The following is a 17,346-nucleotide window of genomic DNA, read 5'->3' on the forward strand; positions in this document are numbered from 1 at the left end:
TGGTTGGCCAGCGCGAGTCACGTGATTCCGGGCCGCAGGCGCCGCGCGCCGGTGCGACGTCAACGCAGCCGGGCGACTTCTCCCTGTCTGTGTTCCGCTGCCCGGCCGCGGCTGAGTCTTTCCAGGGCCAGTGTCGGGCGCTTTGCTGAGTCCTTTTGTGGCCGCCATGGACAATTCCGGGAAAGAAGCGGAGGCGATGGCGCTGTTGGCCGAGGCGGAGCGCAAAGTGAAGAACTCGCAGTCCTTCTTCTCTGGCCTCTTTGGGTGAGAACTGGGCTGAGGGGTCGGCCGGGACCTAGGCTGAGAGGACGAAGGAGTCACGGTCGGAGGTGGCGGGTTAGGGCACGCAGAGCTCGGGCCGAGGGGACGGAGAGGAACCTGGATTGAGGTGACATGGCCTGAGGCGGCAGAGGCGACACAGGCTGAGGGCCAAGAGCCTGGGCCGGGGCAACACGGTTTGAGGAGAAACGGTCTGACATGGCGGAAGGGATTTGGGCTGAGGACAGACAGACAGAGGCGACACTATCTTGAGGCGAGGAAGGGGACCCAGGCCGAAGACAGGCCAGCGGGAGGGGGAGAACCTGAACTGAGGGAATACGTCCTGAAGCCTTGGAGGGGACCAGCTTGGGGGGAGGGAGGGAGTCCGGGAGATAAGCCAGGTCCCGAGGCTTTTCAGAGCTCTAGGGGAATGTGAAGGCTCTCAGGCGGCAGTGATGGAGCCTGGGGCTGAGGACGCCTACCCGAGGGACTGACCTTTTCATCCCCCGGGGCAGTGGATTTGCGTGGGCCCTGGGCCGTGAGGGAGAAGACTGAAGGGGGCTGACACCAGGCGGAGGGGCTCAGGGCTTAGATGATCCTAGGAGCGGTGAGCCGCGTCTGAAGTGTCGGGAGTGCCTGGGGTCAGTACGACCCTGGTTAGCAGTTACTAGTTTAAGGACAGCTGAGCGGAGGAACCGGGATGATGGAGTCAAGACTGTGGCGGTCTCAGCACTTTGGGAGGCCGAGGTGAGCAGATCATCTGAGGCCAGGAGTTCGAGACCAGCCTGACCAACGTGGTGAAACCCCGTCTCTACTAAAAATACAAAAATTAGCTGGGCCTGGTGGCGGGTGCCTGTAATCCCAGCACTTTGGGAGGCCAAGACGGGTGGATCACAAGGTCAGGAGATCGAGACCATCCTGGCTAACACGGTGAAACCCCATCTCTACTAAAAATACAAAAAACTAGCCGGGCGAGGTGGCGGGCACCTGTAGTCCCAGCTGCTCGGGAGGCTGAGGCAGGAGAATGGCGTGAAACCGGGAGGCGGAGATTGCAGTGAGCTGAGATCGCGCCACTGCACTCCAGCCTGGGTGACAAGAGCGAAACTCTGTCTCCAAAAGAAAAAGAAAAAAGAAGTCACTCCAAACAAGGCCCAAGGTGTGTTGGGCCGGCTGAGGTGAGGTGGGTGAGGGAAGATGGGGTGCAGCAGGGCAAGTGTGGGAAGAAGACATTGCTCAAGGCCACTTCCCGGGGACAGCAGAGGGTGGGGGACAGCATCAGCACAGCCCCAGAAGGCAGGAAGTAGGCTTTCATCTGACAACGTGACAGAGAGGATGGGAATAAATAGATTATTTACCTGGTGTGATGTGAGTTCAGGAGACCAGGATCCCTGGCCCAACCAGCCCACCCGCCCTGGGGGCATTTATTTGCCTGCTGACATTGCCAGGCCTGGCCCCTGATTGCTGGTGGCTGCTTTCCAGATAGTCAGTCTCAGTCAGTTTTTTCTTCTCAAACTCACATGATCAGCTGAATTACCTGGGCCCCCCAAACCCCAGTGGTTAAAAATCTCAATTGCAGGCCCCATCCAGACCTGCTGAGTGAATCCCAGAGAGTGTGGCTGTGGGACTCTGATTTGATAAAATGAGCACTTCATGTGGTTCAAAGGGATGGGCAGGTTGGACACACTGAATCCACAGTGCAGAGGGGAGGAATGCTCACATCCCAGCTCCCAGAATTACCTTTGAGCCCCTCCACAGCTGGGGTTGGTATGGACACGTTTCCAGGTACAGCATTGGGCCAGTTGACGCAGGGTGTGGGATAAGATGGTGAGGACGATTTGAATGGGAAAATACCTACCCCTCCCTTTTCTCTTCCTTAAAAATAGACTCAACACTAGTTCTGTCAGTGAAGAGAGACCCTGAAATCCATTTGGTGGGACTCCTGAGTGTGTGGATTTTATTCTACTGATTATGTGGATGATGGGAGTTTGAGCAGTTACAGAGACTACAGACCTCGCGGGCTCAGCTTGGTTGTATTATTAACGGCAGAAGGATTCAGTGGGACTTACGGGTTTGAGGTACTAATGAGGTCCCCCATGTCAGGAGGAGGCTCATTTTGTACATGTGGAGGTCGAGAAGCCAGAGTGAAGCTGCCCAAACAGGGTGCCCTTTATGTTTTTAAATTTCTGTCTATCTCCCAGTGTATTCCTACTGTTGGACATTAAGTTTTTGGGGGGTTTTGCTGTTTTAAATAATGCTCTGCTGAACATCCCTGTAACTTATTAGTTTTTTTAGGATAAATTGCTGGAAATGTAATTCATTTCTGGACCACAGGGCCGAATATAAATCCTAATACTTAAAAATATGTGTGTGTGTGTATATCTATGTATAGATATATACGCATACATACATATACACACACATATATACACGCGTGTGTGTATATATATGTGTGTGTGTTTTATGTGTGTGTGTATATATATATTTTCTTGAAAAGATGTGCAAACAGTTAAAAAAAAAATTCAGATAGTACAAACGCGGGATGCCTAGTGAATAAGTTGGCCTCCCACACCTGGCCCTCCTTCTCCAGGCTCTACCTTAGAGAAAAATGCTGTTACTAGGTTTTCGTGTATTTGTCCAGAAATATCCTATGTTTATATAAACATGTATGTTTCTATTCTTCTCACTCTCTTTTTTTTTTTTTTTAAGATAAGGTCTGGCTCTGTTGTTGTCCAGGCTGGAGTGCAGTGGTGTGATCTTGATCTTGGCTTACTGCAACCTCCGCCTCCTGGGCTCAAGCAGTCCTCCCACATCAGCCTTTCTAGTAGCTGGGACTACAGGCGTGCGCCATCACACCCTCCTAATTTTTGTATTTTTTGTAGAGATGGGGTTTTGCCATGTTGCCCAGGCTGGTCTCGAACTCGTGAGCTCAAGCAGTCCGCCCACCTTGGCCTCCCAAAGTGTTGGGATTACAGGAGCCATGAGCCACCGCACTCAGCCCACCCTCTTTTTTTAAAACACAAACGGGGCCGGGCGCGGTGGCTCAAGCCTGTAATCCCAGCACTTTGGGAGGCCGAGACGGGTGGATCACGAGGTCAGGAGATCGAGACCATCCTGGCTAACACGGTGAAACCCCGTCTCTACTAAAAAATACAAAAACTAGCCGGGCGAGGTGGTGGGCGCCTGTAGTCCCAGCTACTCGGGAGGCTGAGGCAGGAGAATGGCGTAAACCCGGGAGGCGGAGCTTGCAGTGAGCTGAGATCCAGCCACTGCACTCCAGCCTGGGCGACAGAGCGAGACTCCGTCTCAAAAAAAAAAAAAAAAAACACAAACGGGAACATTTTATATCTACAGTTTAAAATAGTGCTTTCCGTCTCTTTGTATGGCTGTGTGATACGTATGCCCAGTCCTGAACTGGTAATGACACACTCCAGGGTTGCAAGGCACAGAATTAAGGCTCCCTCTGCGAAAGCAACACGATATCTTAAACTGGGCTAATCCCCCAGAATGCTTTGCAGTCTCCCGGGGAAAGGGGATTTGTAGTGTGTGCCTGGGACCCAGTGGGCCCCCAGTATCCCAGGCAGGAAGTAGAAGAGGCTGTCAGACCCTGGGGTTGTGGTGGGGTCAGGAACTCTTCGCCCCACAACCCCAGCGAGCACCCAGTATCTACCCCAGTCCTCGCGGAGGGAGCCGGTCTGCCCAAATTGAGTGTGCCATTGTATGCAGGGGTGGGAGCCACAGACTCAGGAGGCCTGCGGGAAGCTGGCTTCACAGGTGAAGGGTGAGGGGTAGGGGCATGTCCATACCGGCACTGGAGCAGAATGTTTGCTTTCTCCTGGATAGCAGACTAGATTGTCTCCTTTTTTTCTTTCCTTTTTCCCCAGAGGCTCATCCAAAATAGAGGAAGCATGCGAAATCTACGCCAGAGCAGCAAACATGTTCAAAATGGCCAAAAACTGGAGTGGTATGTCATCTCCGCTAGAGCTCCTCCAAGGTGCTCTCCTCTTCCCTCAGCTTCCACTCACACAGGCCTGCCCGAGAGGTTGGCCTTGAGGGCCCCTTCTCTTTTTATGCCATCTCCGGCATCGGAAAGCCACTGGCCCGCTCTCTAATTGTTTTGTGCCTTGTGGGTTACTTTATACTCTGGGTCATGGGGCCTTGGAGAAAGGACAGAGAGGATGGGAATAAATAGATTATTAGACCTGGATAAACCCATGTGGATTGATGAGCTCTTAGAGTCCTCCTTAAATTCAGAACTTCGGGTTTCCTGGTAACTTCCTTAGTGCTTCCATCAGTGTCTGAATTCTAGGCTGGGGTGGTGGAGGTGGGGAATGTTCAGATGATTCCAATAACAGCATGAATCATGGCTACTGTTTGTTGAGTACTAAGTGCTCATCATTCAATTGCGTTAGCACAGCAGCCCTAAGGGTCAGTCTGTAAATATCCCTATTTTACAGATTTGGAAACTGAGGCTTGGCTTTGTCTCTTGCCCAGAGTGCCAGAACTAGTAAATGACAGAACCAAGATTCAGAAACCAAGGCTGTGACTGCAGAGCCTGAGTGTTTAACCTGCCCCAGTGAGGCAGGAGAGCTTCACGGAGGAGAGGGGTGGGGAGGAGCCCCTTGGGCTCAGGAAGGCTGAAAATCTGTTTGGAGCTCCCTGCAGGCCCAAGAAATCCAACAAGCCAGTGCACTGAGCCCTTTTGAAGCTCATTTCATAATACATCTTTCATGTCACCAAGATCAAGTTAAGGAAATACAGCAAGAGACCAGTGTTTGAACGCAGGGAGGAACATCCTGACTGTGGAGGAGAGGGGACCTAGTGGTGGGACCATGGAGGCAGGGCGCAGAAGTGCACAATAAAATTGATTATCATCATTTTGAGAATGTTGTTGGTTTCCCAAAAATTCAAAGTTATTCCTGAGTTTTCATAAAATACGTTGTGAATAAAGCCAAATGTTCTGTGTATTTTTATGCTCCCAAACTAAGAAAATTCCTCAGAGAAAGAAAGCTTATTTTTTTAATTACATAGGTGTTGCTTTTCCCGTAAAATTTGTTACCTCTGCCCCCCAACTCTTCAAAGAAAAGCCCTAGGCCATTTTCCCCCGGTGTTATCCCCTTTTCTTGAAATTTTTTTTTTTTTTTTTGAGACAGTCTTGCTCTGTCACCAGGCTGGAGTGCAGTGGCGCGATCTCGGCTCATTGCAACCTCTGCCTCCCTGGTTCAAGCGATTCTCCTGCCTCAGCCTCCCGACTAGCTGGGATTACAGGCACGTGCCTCTACGCCCAGCTAATTTTCGTATCTTTAGTAGAGACAGGGTTTCACCATGTTGGCCAGGATGGTCTCCATCCCCTGATCTCATGATTCGCCCACCTCGGCCTCCCAAACTAGCTGGGATTACAGGCAAGAGACACCACGCCTGGCTGTAATTTTATACTCAAATTTAGAACTCTTGAAAATAATAATGAAATCAGATAGTGATCATCTGGAAGGCTTTGTCTCTTCTGCTGCTCGAAACTTAAGAGGATGGGGCCAGGCCTCCTGGTCCTCTTCCAGCTCAGAAACTGACTCAGATTCAGCTGGAGGAGAATGAAGGGGAGAAGCCTCAGAACTGAGCTGGAGGTGGTCAGCTCCACGAGGAGGAGGAGAGACACTGCTGCCTCCCAAACGTCAGTTAGGAGATGTGTGGGCAGAATGGCTTGGGACCCACAGAAGCTGACTGTGCAGATGAGCACAGGACAGATGAGGCTTCAGGCGAGGTCTCTTCTGCCCTCTGCCCATGGGCGTTGGTCTGCATGTACTCATTCTTGGTGTCCACATCTTGTTTCCCTCTCTGGACGTGCAGCTCCTGGAGGGAGCCGCCTCTGTGTTGTCCGACCCCAACTCCATGAGCCTCACAATTCATGCAGGTGCCTTGTCCATGGGGATCTGCAGTGAAGGGAACACAATGTGAACAGAGGCAGAGGAGTTGGGAGAATCAGGAAGAGCTTTGGGGAGCTGTGGAGAAAGAAACAGGACTTGGAAAGGGGAGTAGATGGGAAGGTGTTATGTGGTTTAATCTCAGTTGCCCCTTGCTTCCCAAAATACCCCTCCCAAGCCACCCCATGATTCAACCTGTACTTTGCCTTCTAGTGGTGGTTCTGGGCACTGTGCTTTGAGGCTCCCCTAGGGAGGACTGCCCAGGATGGGAGGTGCAGGAGGCCACTTCACTCTGTTTTATATCCTTTCCAACTCAGCTCTGCCTGCCTTCTCCTTGGATCTTTAGAAGTGGTGGCCCTGGGAATACCAGCATAGCTGGGATTAGGGATATGGCATTTTACCTGGGCTTACCCTGGCTCTCTTTCCATATACCTGGGGCTCAGGGGCTTCCCCTGAGGCAGCTTCCTGCCGCCCTTAGAGACTGTCAGGCGCACCACCAGGAGCCTCAGCACAGGAGCCAGCAGACCTGAGGTCTAGGCCTCAGTCTGGGCTCGCTCAGGTCACCCTCGTCCTATCTTGGGAACTCTTTCCACATTTTCGAGAGCCCGATCCACCTCCCAGGGCAGTGTCTCTGTGGTTTCATAAAGTGTGGAGCCCCACTGAGGCCGGGACCGCCCTTCTCTTCTGTTCCAGCTGCTGGAAACGCGTTCTGCCAGGCTGCGCAGTTGCACCTGCAGCTCCAGAGCAAGCATGACGCAGCCACCTGCTTTGTGGACGCCGGCAACGCATTCAAGAAAGCTGACCCCCAAGGTAAGGACCTCTGTGGGCCACAGGGGCTGCCTGCCTGGCCCAAAGCGCCGTCCTAGCACCCTGCATCGAGTCCTCAGGTTTCCTGGAGGCTCTGGTTTTTCCAGTGGCTGGCATGTGATAGGCTGGCAGGGATGCACGTGAGGTAGAGTGAGCGTTGACTTCAGAACTGGCTCCCTTCCTTCTGGTTGGCATTCGCGCCCTGCTCAAGTCTCCGCTCCCTATCTACCCTGTCGGTGCAGCTGATCACCCCTTCCCAAGCCCAGAGCATTTGGGAGTGGGAGTTCCATTGCAGACCCACCGCCTGCCAGGGAGAGAGGAAAATCTGTTCTGTTGTCGGAATTAACATGCAGAAGGGAGCAAGGGTGGGGGGGATTTCTGAGACCAGCCAGGTAGGAGTTGCTGCCGAAAAAGGAGCGGAAATTAGCCCAACCTGGCTTCCCTACATCCTGGGGAGGAATTAGAGAGAACAGAGCCCGAGATATAGTTGCCAGAGAACAAATTACTTAAACTGAGAGTGTGTTAGGGACAGAAGCCCAGTTTGGGGCTGACTCATGGTGAGAAAACAGTTTTTGTCCCCCTGGGTGCCTCCTGAAGAGGAAGCCCAGCCCAGTGTTTGTATGGGGCGGGAATTTTAATTTATTTCTTAAAATCTTGGTGCCAGGTACAGGTTGCTAATTAGAAAGCACAGGCAGTTTTTAAAAATGACCATCTACTGTCACTGTCATCTCAGGGGAATGGAAAATATATAAATCTTTAAAAAGTAAAAAGCTATATAATCTTGGAATAAGAGTCTGTCCTTCCCAAGAGAAGACAGGTTTGCAGCAGTGCAGGGCGCTTCCTCCATGGATCAGCGAGCACTGGTTCACACACCGTGTTTGGGAACTGCTGGCATACCCCTTTGTCATGATCTGAGACGTTAGTTCGCAGACGAGGATGAATTTGTGTGTTGACCAGTAGCTCTTTGTCTTTAGACTAACCAGTTGCTCCTCATGAGCCGGGCATCTCACACGTTGGCCTCAGTGGTCACATGGTGGGGCTCAGGCCTGGCAAGAGGCAGAGGAGCAGCCTTGTAACTGGGTGGGCCGTGGAGCTTGCCTGGCTGGTAGCACTGGGCCACAGCAGGCTGCGTGGGTGATGCAGTGATGACCCAGGGAGACCCTGGGTTGGTTTTAAGCTTGACTTACCCCAGGAAGTCTCCATGCCTTCCATTAAGCTGCCCCGCCACACCTTTCCTTCTGCTCCCTGGGAAACTGGTTGGCCTAGAGGCGCTGTCTTAGCATCTGTGATGTTCAGCTGCTACCTCATCTGGAGTGACTAGAAGGACACTCTGGGGCAGCACTGAGCGCCAGGCTGCAGAACAGTGAGTGCCATTTGCTCTTTCAGCAGACTCTTCACTTCCTGCAGACAAGCCCTACCTGGCAGTGGGATATGGTGGGGGCCCCTTCCCTGTGTTTGATCTGAGCTTTTCTAGCTCTCTAGCTAGACTCTGCAGGGTGTGGGCCTGGAGTCTGGATGTGGCCCTTCCCTTGCCTTAGGAAGCTCAGAAGGTGGCTGAGGACTCCGACCGGTAGGAAAGTATAAAGATGACGCCACATCCAGGGCACAGAGGCCGACTTGCGCAGAGCTGAGGCTAGGAGGGGGTGAATTTGGCTAGGGGAGATCTTTCGGGGAAGAAAGGGGGCAGTTCTGAGAGGAGAGCCTCACCTGACTAGAGCTGAGAGCAGGTGCCATGTCCAGAGCCCTGGGGAGGTGGTGCTGAGCAGGGAGGGGTGTTAGTGCAGTGTCCAGAGCTACAGCCTAAAGATGTGCACCCCAGCCATGGCTCCCAGTGGGGCAAGGGGCACACTGGCATCAAGGGCAGCGGCTGCTGTGTGTCTGAGGCTAGTCAGGCCTTACAGAAGGCCAGGTGCAGTGGCTCATGCCTGTAATTTCAGTGCTTTGGGAGGCTGAGGCAGTAGAATCACTTGAGCCCAGGAGTTCAAGACCAGTCTGGACAACATAGTGAGATCCTGTCTCAAAAAGAAAAAAAAGGCTGGGCGTGGTGGCTCAAGCCTGTAATCCCAGCACTTTGGGAGGCCAAGACGGGCGGATCACGAGGTCAGGAGATCGAGACCATCCTGGCTAACACGGTGAAACCTCGTTTCTACTAAAAATACAAAAACTAGCCGGGCGAGGTGGCAGGAGCCTGTAGTCCCAGCTACTCGGAAGGCTGAGGCAGGAGAATGGCATAAATCCGGGAGGCGGAGCTTGCAGTGAGCTGAGATCCGGCCATTGCACTCCAGCCCGGGTGACAGAGCTAGACTCCGCCTCAAAAAAAAAAAAGAAAGAAAGAAAGAAAAAAAAAACCACCTCACAGAGAATGTCATGTAGCAGCTGTGTGTGGCTCAGCAGTGCAGGTGGTGGGGTGGTCTGGGAGGACCCTGCCTTCCCTGTGATCCTGGGCAAGTCAGTCTTTTGGGCCTCTGTTTCCTCATCTGTTAAAGCAGAGACTGCTGTGAGATAATGCAGTCATGCCCAGCGCAGCACCTGGTGTGTGATAAACTTCCAGTCAGGGCATCCTTGGCTTTCATCAGTCCAGGGGCCCCTGCCTGCCCTGGGTTCCCCACAGCCTCTGCCCTTGGCCGGGTGCCTTGTGAAACAGTTCTGGAGGCCCAATTTGGAACCTTGCCTGGCTTTCCCGAGCAGGTGGCTGGCTCCCTGGGGCCCTCATCATCACTGGTCTCGGCAGCCTAGAAGTCCTCTGTCTTGGGTCAGCACTTCCTCCAGGACTCTGTCCAGAAGGACCTGCCCCCAAGTGGCAGCTGGAGTGTGCCTAAGGCCCGGCTGGGCTCCCAATTTCCTCTCCCTCTACAGAGGGTGGCCTGCTGCCACCTTGGTGGCTGTGGGTGGGGAAGGGTGATGCTCATATGTGTTATTGGTTCCTCAGTTACCCAACCACCGCTGCTGCTCAGGGCAGACTCGGGCCAACGAGGCCTATTCCCGAGCCTGACTGATAGCTGGGACTGGGGGCAGTGTGTGTACCTGGGGCAGGGACGCGGCCCAGCCCCTGCTTGTCCCCCATTTCCTCTCTAGCTGCCATTTAGTGGGTTCCTACTGTATACCAGATGCTTGGCATTTTTTAACCCATTTGATTTCTTTGTGCATTCTGTGATTCGCCCCCATTTTACTAAGGAGGAGATGGCCAAGTGTAACCAGGAAGGGCTTCAGAGAGGCAGAAGTCAAGCTGGGCATCACTGGTAGTAATGACTGTGGGGATGGGCAGTGGCCAGGGCCATAGCTCCCCAACTTGGGCTTTATTGCTCCGAGCCCCTTTCCAGCCCTCTGTGGGTGGGTGCAGGAGGGGCCAGGCCACAGAGCTGGGTGTTGCTCCACCTGTCTGAGTGCACAAGGCCTGGTGACCAGAGATAAGAATAGCAGTCATGAGTGTGTCAGAAGCTCGTCCAGGAGCCAGCTGGCCCACGTGTCTGCTGGTGGTCCGCCGCTTTCCAGGCATGGAGGAGACTTAACCCTGTGAGTCCATGTTGCTGCCCGGGGGTAAGCTGTCTCCCTGCTGCTACTGCAAGGGCTGTGCCATGCTAACAGTAGGCGCTCCAAAGCCAGTGCCAGCAGGCCCAGGTGGCAGCTATAGATGTCACTGCTCACTGCAGAGCAGCAGCCTTTGCCGCCTCAGCCCGCAGGGTGCCAGGTTGGTGTCCTGGCCAGGAGAGTGAACCAGTGAGCAGCCCGGGGCCACCAGGTGGAGACTGTAGCCAGGTGGGGCGGGGCAAGGTGGACCGCTGACTTCACTCCAGCTGCTGCTCCCCTCCTCTGCAGCATGGCCCGTCTCAGCCATTGCTTCTGGGCCCACCGATGACAGGATGTGTGTGTCTTCAAACTACCAGGTTTAGGTTGTGTTCTCTCCCCGTCCTCCTCCTCTGCCCCCTTTTTGCCACCTTTCCCTCTTTCTGCTGCCACAGTCTCTGTCTGTCAGCTCTGGAACCTGGACTGAGTGCTCTACCTTCTGTCAGTCCCTTTCGGATCCCCAGAGGTCTTTTCGAATTGGACAAAACCTACAGACCCCAGTCCCCAGAGCAGTGCTGATGGATCCCACTGTTCACATGTCAGAAGGAGGGGTTGGAATCCCTGAAAGCCCAGCCACAGGCCTGAGACTAAGAGCCTCTGTTCAGATGCCTCCCCATGGAGGGGGTTGGGAGTCCCATCCAGACCGTGAGCCCCTTGAGAGCTGCCCAGCCCCGGCGCTTCTTGGTAGCACCCTCATCCCAGGTGAACATGGCATGGGTGACCATGGAGACCCCCACAGTGACCAGGAACTTTCAGATGCCCAGGCTGCAGCTCAGAGCCCATGCCCTGTGACCTGTCCAGGCTCCCTGCCTTTCCCTCTCCCCAACCCAGGCCTCCCTCCCCACAACACCCCTGTCCTCCTGAGATGCGCTAAAATGGTGTTCTTAAAAAATACCCCCTGAGAGCTCATTTCTATCTGCTAGAAAATGCCTCCCACTCATGCGTTTCTCTCTCCTCCAAATAACTTGTCAAAAAAAAGCCTTTCCCAAATTTAAAATCTTGCAAGAGATAGTACAACAAAGGTAGCCCAGTTCTTCCTCAATGCCATCCTGGTGTGTTCAGGTTTTTTGGCAAAACCTTTGAGGAGCTGGTGGGTGGCAGGGCCAGGTTAAAGGGACTGAGAGCAGAGGGCTCCCAACTGCTGAGATAGGAGGAAAAGGGGGCAGTGGAGAGCACACCGAGGGCTCAGTGTTCATGACATCCAGCCTCCTCGTGCCAGAGGTCCAGGTCCTCCTGATGCAGGGACAGAAGCTGCTCAGGGTCCTGCAGAGATGGTGGCAGAGCCCAGGTAGAAGATGGCACCCCTGCTGCCTCCAAGACCACCTCAGATGCTGGGCTTGGCTGCCTCCCATGCCCTCTTCCTCTTTGCCAGCAGCTCAGTCCTTCAAGAACAGGGCCTTGGCAGGTCTGTCTTAAAACACCCATGGGAGTCTGGCCATCAGCCTGGCCGAGCACTGCTGTACCCTGTTCCTGGGGTTATGGGAAGCTGGTAGCATCCTGGCAGCCCGAGGGGAGTAGGACTCCCCCTGAAGCATGTGCCCAGCAAGTCACAGTCTACAGAGTCAGCCCTCTCAACACATTTCCTAGGGCTCAGGGATTCTGTCCCCTTCTTCCCAGCCCCTTGAGAGTGTGCGGCAGCCCTGGCAGCTCTGAGTGCCTATTGATCTCTCTGCTGGCAGCCAGGTGCGCTGTGTCTGCCTCCTCTCCTCGGCTTCCGCTGAAACGACTTCACTTTCTCATGTCTCCTCCCACCTCCCTTTCTCTCCAGAGGCCATTAACTGTTTGATGCGAGCAATCGAGATCTACACAGACATGGTAAGGGCCGCTTGCTTGTCCTGGTGCCCCTCGGGTCCCGTTGCACTGCCCCGGCCTTGCGTCCCCTCCTTCAGCACCCCCAGCACTGTTCTTATTCTGCGGCCAAACCAGTTGGGGAGGGGGACGTGGGAGCTGGGGGGATTAGGCCACCTGAGCTGGCCTGGGCTGGCTGGGTCTTCACCCAGCTCCCCACCAGCCTGACGGCCCCCTCACTGCACAGGCAGTCATGGTTTTCATTCATAGAACTTAGGTTATTGAGCTGGGCATGGTGGCTCATGACTGTAATCCTGGCACATTGGGAGGCTGAGGTGGGAGGATCTTTTGGGCACAGGAGTTCGAGACCAGCCTGGGCAACATAGCAAGACCTCTTCTCTACAAAAAATTAGCCTGGTGTAGTGGCATGCACCTGGGGTCCTAGTTCTTGGGAGGTTGAGGCAGGAAAATCACTTGAGCCCAGGAAGTTGAGGCTGCAGTGAGCTGTGATCACACCACTGCACTCCAGCGTAGGTGACAAAACAAGACCCTGCCTCAAAACAAAAAAAGAAATTGGGTTACCGGAGAGAGTGTGTCCGGCACTTTCCCTTGCCCAGCCTTCCCACAAGTGTTGTATTCTTTGATAAGCATCTTGCAGCAGGCCACAGGGATAGGCAGAGCCCATAGGAGGCTCACCACCTGTCCTGTCCCAGGGGGCTTTGCCAATGACAGATGCAGACCAGATGGGCAGCTGCCAACCGGAGCCAGAGTGAAGGGGTTCAGTCAGCGCTTTCTCTCTATTTATTTATTTATTTATTTATTTATTTATTTATTTGAGACAGAGTCTCTCCCTCTCATCCAGGCTGGATCCCTCTCATCCAGGCTGGAGTTCAGTGGCGTGATCTCCACTCCCTACAACCTCTGTCTCCCAGGTTCAAGCGATTCTCGTGCCTCAGCCTCTGAGATTATAGGCGTGTGCTACCACGCCGGGCTAATTTTTGTATTTTCGGTAGAGATGTGGTTTCACCATGTTGGCCAGGCTGGTCTCGGACTCCTGACCTCAAGTGATCTACCCGCCTTGGCCTCCCAAAGTGCTGGGATTACAGGCGTGAGTCACCACACCTGGCCAGCTCCTTTTTGCCTCTCTGCTTGCCCTGTCTGTCTCAGCTCTCCAACCTCAGGCAGGGGCACGAGCCATACCCCTTGTGTTCAGGGCAGTGCTGCAGGGATGACTGTGATTAGAACAATAATAGCAGCTGCCATTTATTAGGCCAGACACTGCAGGGTGGTTTAATCCACAGCCCTGTGAGGTTGGCATTATTGTCATCCCCATTCCATAGTGGAGGAGAGGGGCTCAGACGAGTGACATGACTTGCCCAGGGACACGCGGCTATAAGCAGGAGTCACTGAGACCCAAAACAAGGTCTGGCTGAGCCCAGGACCTTGCCCTTTCCTACTGCCCTCAGCAAGGGGGTGGCATTGGACCAGCCCCTGGTGCAGAGCAGTCAGGCAAGCGCCTGGACACTGGGTGGAGGCAGATGGAAGGTGCGAGGCTCCTCGGAACCTGAGGCCTCCCTGGGGAGCTCTGGGTGTGCATGGGAGAGGCTGACAGGTAGGTGTTGGCCCGGGGGCAGAGCTAGTACTCTTGGGCAGGGGTCTCAAGCCCTCCCTCCCATCCTGGTTTCTCCAAATCCTTTTGCCAAGTGACTCTGGGCTTGTCCTTCCGCTTCTCTGGCTGCTATCAGAGGCTTCCTAAGGGCCAGGGCCTTGGCCAAGTGCTCGTGCTCACATCCTCTCCAGTGTCACACCATCTGTGCCCTCATGGACAGGATGGAATTAGGCTGAGGCTCTGGAGTGGCTTGTCCAAGGTCACCAGCTCAGCCCAGCACGCACAGCCAGGCCTCTAGTGCTGGGGCCCTCCCTTCTCAACCCTGTGTTCCCCCTCCTCTCAGTGTTTTCTTCATACCTCCTCACAGGCCTGGCTGAGGGGTGGGAACTTGAAGGGTCATGGGTCAGCAGGGGTGCGGGACAGGGCATGCAGGTCATGAGTCACAGGCAGCCCCTTCCCGTGTCCCCTCCAGGGCCGATTCACGATTGCAGCCAAGCACCACATCTCCATTGCTGAGATCTATGAGACGGAGTTGGTAGACATCGAGAAGGTGAGTGGCAGCAGGGCCCTGCCTGGACTGGCAGCCAAGACCAGCGCTGCTCTCTATTCCCACCAGGGGAGTCCTCTGGTGTCTGAGTGCCGAGAAGGGGGCATGGGGCGCTGGCAGAGCTTGGAGAACGGGGTCTGGCTGTGTCCCAGGTGGGCAGGGTGAAGGGTGTGGAAGCTTCATGGAGACCTCCTCTCCCTCCCCTGCCCTCCCTGGAACCCATCCCCCGTGTCTCCCCAGGCCATCGCCCACTACGAGCAGTCTGCGGACTACTACAAAGGCGAGGAGTCCAACAGGTAGCCCCCTTCCTGCCTGCCCCAGCCCCGCGGGGACCGCCACCACTTCCCCTCACTCCTCCTTCCCACACAGCTCAGCCAACAAGTGTCTGCTGAAGGTGGCTGGCTATGCCGCACTGCTGGAGCAGTATCAGAAGGCCATTGACATCTACGAGCAGGTGGGGATGGCGGCCCCCACCCTGCCCCCTCCCAGGGCCTGTGCCTCCTCCTAAGCCCCGGCGCCTTGTTCTGGAACCACCCCTCCCCCGGCTCGCCCTCTGCCTCTTCCCGCACAGCCCTTGCCATATCATCCCCCCACCCTATCTCCAGTCTGGCTGAACTTCTCCACCTACGACTCCATGCCGTGTCAGCACCATCTCCCTGGCTCTGCCCCTCCCACACCCCTCGCAGAGCTTCCTGGAGGGGCCTAGAGTGAGGCTGGCTAAAGAACCCAGAGGGAGGCAACTGGAAGAACTGCCAAGAGGCCCAGGGTGGCTGTGGGCACCCCACCCCATGGCACGATGGTCCTCATCCACAGTGGGAGGGAGGGAGTGTCACATGGGGTCCCCCCAGCGTGTGTGGAGCCCTGGGTGATGGCCAAGAAAAAGGCAGGCAGCTGGGCCCCAGGGAGAGAAGGGAGGGCGCCACCTCTCATGTTCCTGCCGCCCCTCTGCCCACTGCCGTGCCAGCCTCCCGTTGGTCCTGACAGCCAGGCTGCCGCCTCCCCACTGTCTCAGGCTCTTGGGAACCCTCGAACACCTGGCTACAGCCTCCACCTCCACCCAGCCACCATCACACCCTAGTCTTGGTTGCTTACGCACTGGCCGCTGATCTCCCCAAGCCAGTCCCTGGCTCCCTGCCATTGGGGTCCTGGGTTAACAGCCTCACCCTGGGACATGGACCCAGCTCCCAGCTGGCCCCCCAGTGCCTGGCAGTGGCTCTGGCCCTCTGGCTGCTTGCCCTGAGCTCACAGTGCCACTTCCCCATGGCTACAGGTGGGGACCAATGCCATGGACAGCCCCCTCCTCAAGTACAGTGCCAAAGACTACTTCTTCAAGGCGGCCCTCTGCCACTTCTGCATCGACATGCTCAACGCCAAGGTAGTGCGCCCCATGCCCACCGGACCACCGCGCCAGGCCAGGTCCTGTTGCCCCCCAAGAGGGACGTGCTCCTCCCTCGTGTGGCCCCTGCCAGGCAGCCTTTGGATGAGAAGTGTGATTCTCACAGCTGTGTTTCTGTGCTGGAGTCACCTGCCCGCCCAGCCCTGGAGGCTTTTGCAGGTCCAGCTCCTGCCTCACTTAGTGCTCTTTTCTTCATGGGTGCACGTTTTGAATCCTCGCTGCATCCCATTAAAGTCAGCACCATTGTCACCTCGTCTTACAAGTGAAGGTGGTGAGGCTGGGACGAGAGTCCCTTGTTTGAGGCCACGTGGCTAGGGACCTGTAGCCCCAGTGTTCCAGATCTTTGTGACTCCCGCTGTCACGACTTTGGCTGTAGCTCACATGCCCACCTATTTTTGGGGTGCTTGGCAAAAGAGGGGTCAGAGAGGGCAGTGGGAGGGGACGTGGCCAGAGGGAAGGAACTGGAAGGTTGGTGCTAGATTTTGCTTGACTGGAGTTTTCCTACCATTGCCTGGCAGAAGCACAGAGTCCAGGATTTCCTGGTGTCCCTGGCTGCCCAACCGCCTGCCTCACAGCCTGGGGTGATGGCCCCACACACCCCCCACACACACACCCCATAGAGCCCTGCTCTGCTGTGGGCACCGGTGGTGGGCAAAAGCTTGGGCTTTGTCAGACCAGGTTCACATTCCCACCCCATGTCTCACCGTGCTCTGGACAGGTCACTGCCCCCTCTGGATCTGTTCCCTCACTTTCAAAAGGGGGCTCACCGTTGTTTGACCCTTTCAGGGTCCTCAAGAAGCACCAGCCCCAGGCCTGCCATGGAGGATGTGCTCATTTGTCCCCTGCCCCGGCTGAGCCAGGTGGGAGGAGGCAGTGGGTACCTGTCTGAGGAACCTTCCCCCTCCACCCACCTCTCCCTGCAGCCGTCTCTGCCGGCCAGGCTGGTGCTGAGCTCAGCTCCGGGAAGGTACTGACACACAGAGCCAGGTGACACCTGAGGCTAGGGGAGGGGCGCAAAGAGCTGACTCAATATCACCAGACATCCCCAAGTCCCCTCGGCTGCTAGGCCAGCAGCTCTGAGGCCCCTCCTGTTACTAACTCGTCCTCCCCTTCCCTGCTGCCCAGCTGGCTGTCCAGAAGTATGAGGAGCTGTTCCCAGCTTTCTCTGATTCCCGGGAATGCAAGTTGATGAAAGTAAGTACTGGGTGCTCCGGCCTGCCCCTTCCCGAACCCCAGATGGGGGTGGCCGGGGCTCCAGGTGGGACAATCATCAAGACCTGTCCAGTGGTTCTCAGAGGGTATCTTTGTTTTGTTTTCTCTTCTTTTCTTTGGCCATTTGAGTCTCCATTTTCCAGATAAAGAAAGTACAACATGGCCGGGCGCGGTGGCTCAAGCCTGTAATCCCAGCACTTTGGGAGGCCGAGACGGGCGGATCACGAGGTCAGGAGATCGAGACCATCCT

At 55.4% G+C, this 17,346-nt stretch overlaps 1 protein-coding gene across 8 annotated transcripts in view; it reads left to right on the forward strand.

Annotated features, from left to right (window-relative positions):
• Window positions 1-17,346, forward strand: part of NAPA (N-ethylmaleimide-sensitive factor attachment protein, alpha) — a 28,493-nt gene that overhangs the window by 8,410 nt on the left and 2,737 nt on the right. For 3 of the 8 annotated variants that reach the window (XM_011926434.1, XM_011926389.1, XM_011926393.1), the window contains exons 1-9: window positions 3-264; window positions 4,140-4,219; window positions 6,867-6,983; window positions 12,313-12,359; window positions 14,414-14,491; window positions 14,729-14,784; window positions 14,858-14,942; window positions 15,759-15,863; window positions 17,010-17,082. In XM_011926434.1, coding sequence (XP_011781824.1) covers window positions 167-264; window positions 4,140-4,219; window positions 6,867-6,983; window positions 12,313-12,359; window positions 14,414-14,491; window positions 14,729-14,784; window positions 14,858-14,942; window positions 15,759-15,863; window positions 17,010-17,082 — 739 coding nt within the window. In that variant the 5' untranslated portion in view covers window positions 3-166. Of the gene's footprint in view, window positions 1-2; window positions 265-4,139; window positions 4,250-6,866; window positions 6,984-12,300; window positions 12,360-14,413; window positions 14,492-14,728; window positions 14,785-14,857; window positions 14,943-15,758; window positions 15,864-17,009; window positions 17,083-17,346 lie in introns of those variants that run through there. The other 5 variants (XM_011926423.1, XM_011926413.1, XM_011926402.1 and 2 more) reach the window with 5 other exon arrangements.

This window comes from Colobus angolensis, unplaced genomic scaffold (genome assembly GCF_000951035.1).
Source record: "Colobus angolensis palliatus isolate OR3802 unplaced genomic scaffold, Cang.pa_1.0 Scaffold119, whole genome shotgun sequence".
NCBI classification, from domain to species: domain Eukaryota; kingdom Metazoa; phylum Chordata; class Mammalia; order Primates; family Cercopithecidae; genus Colobus; species Colobus angolensis.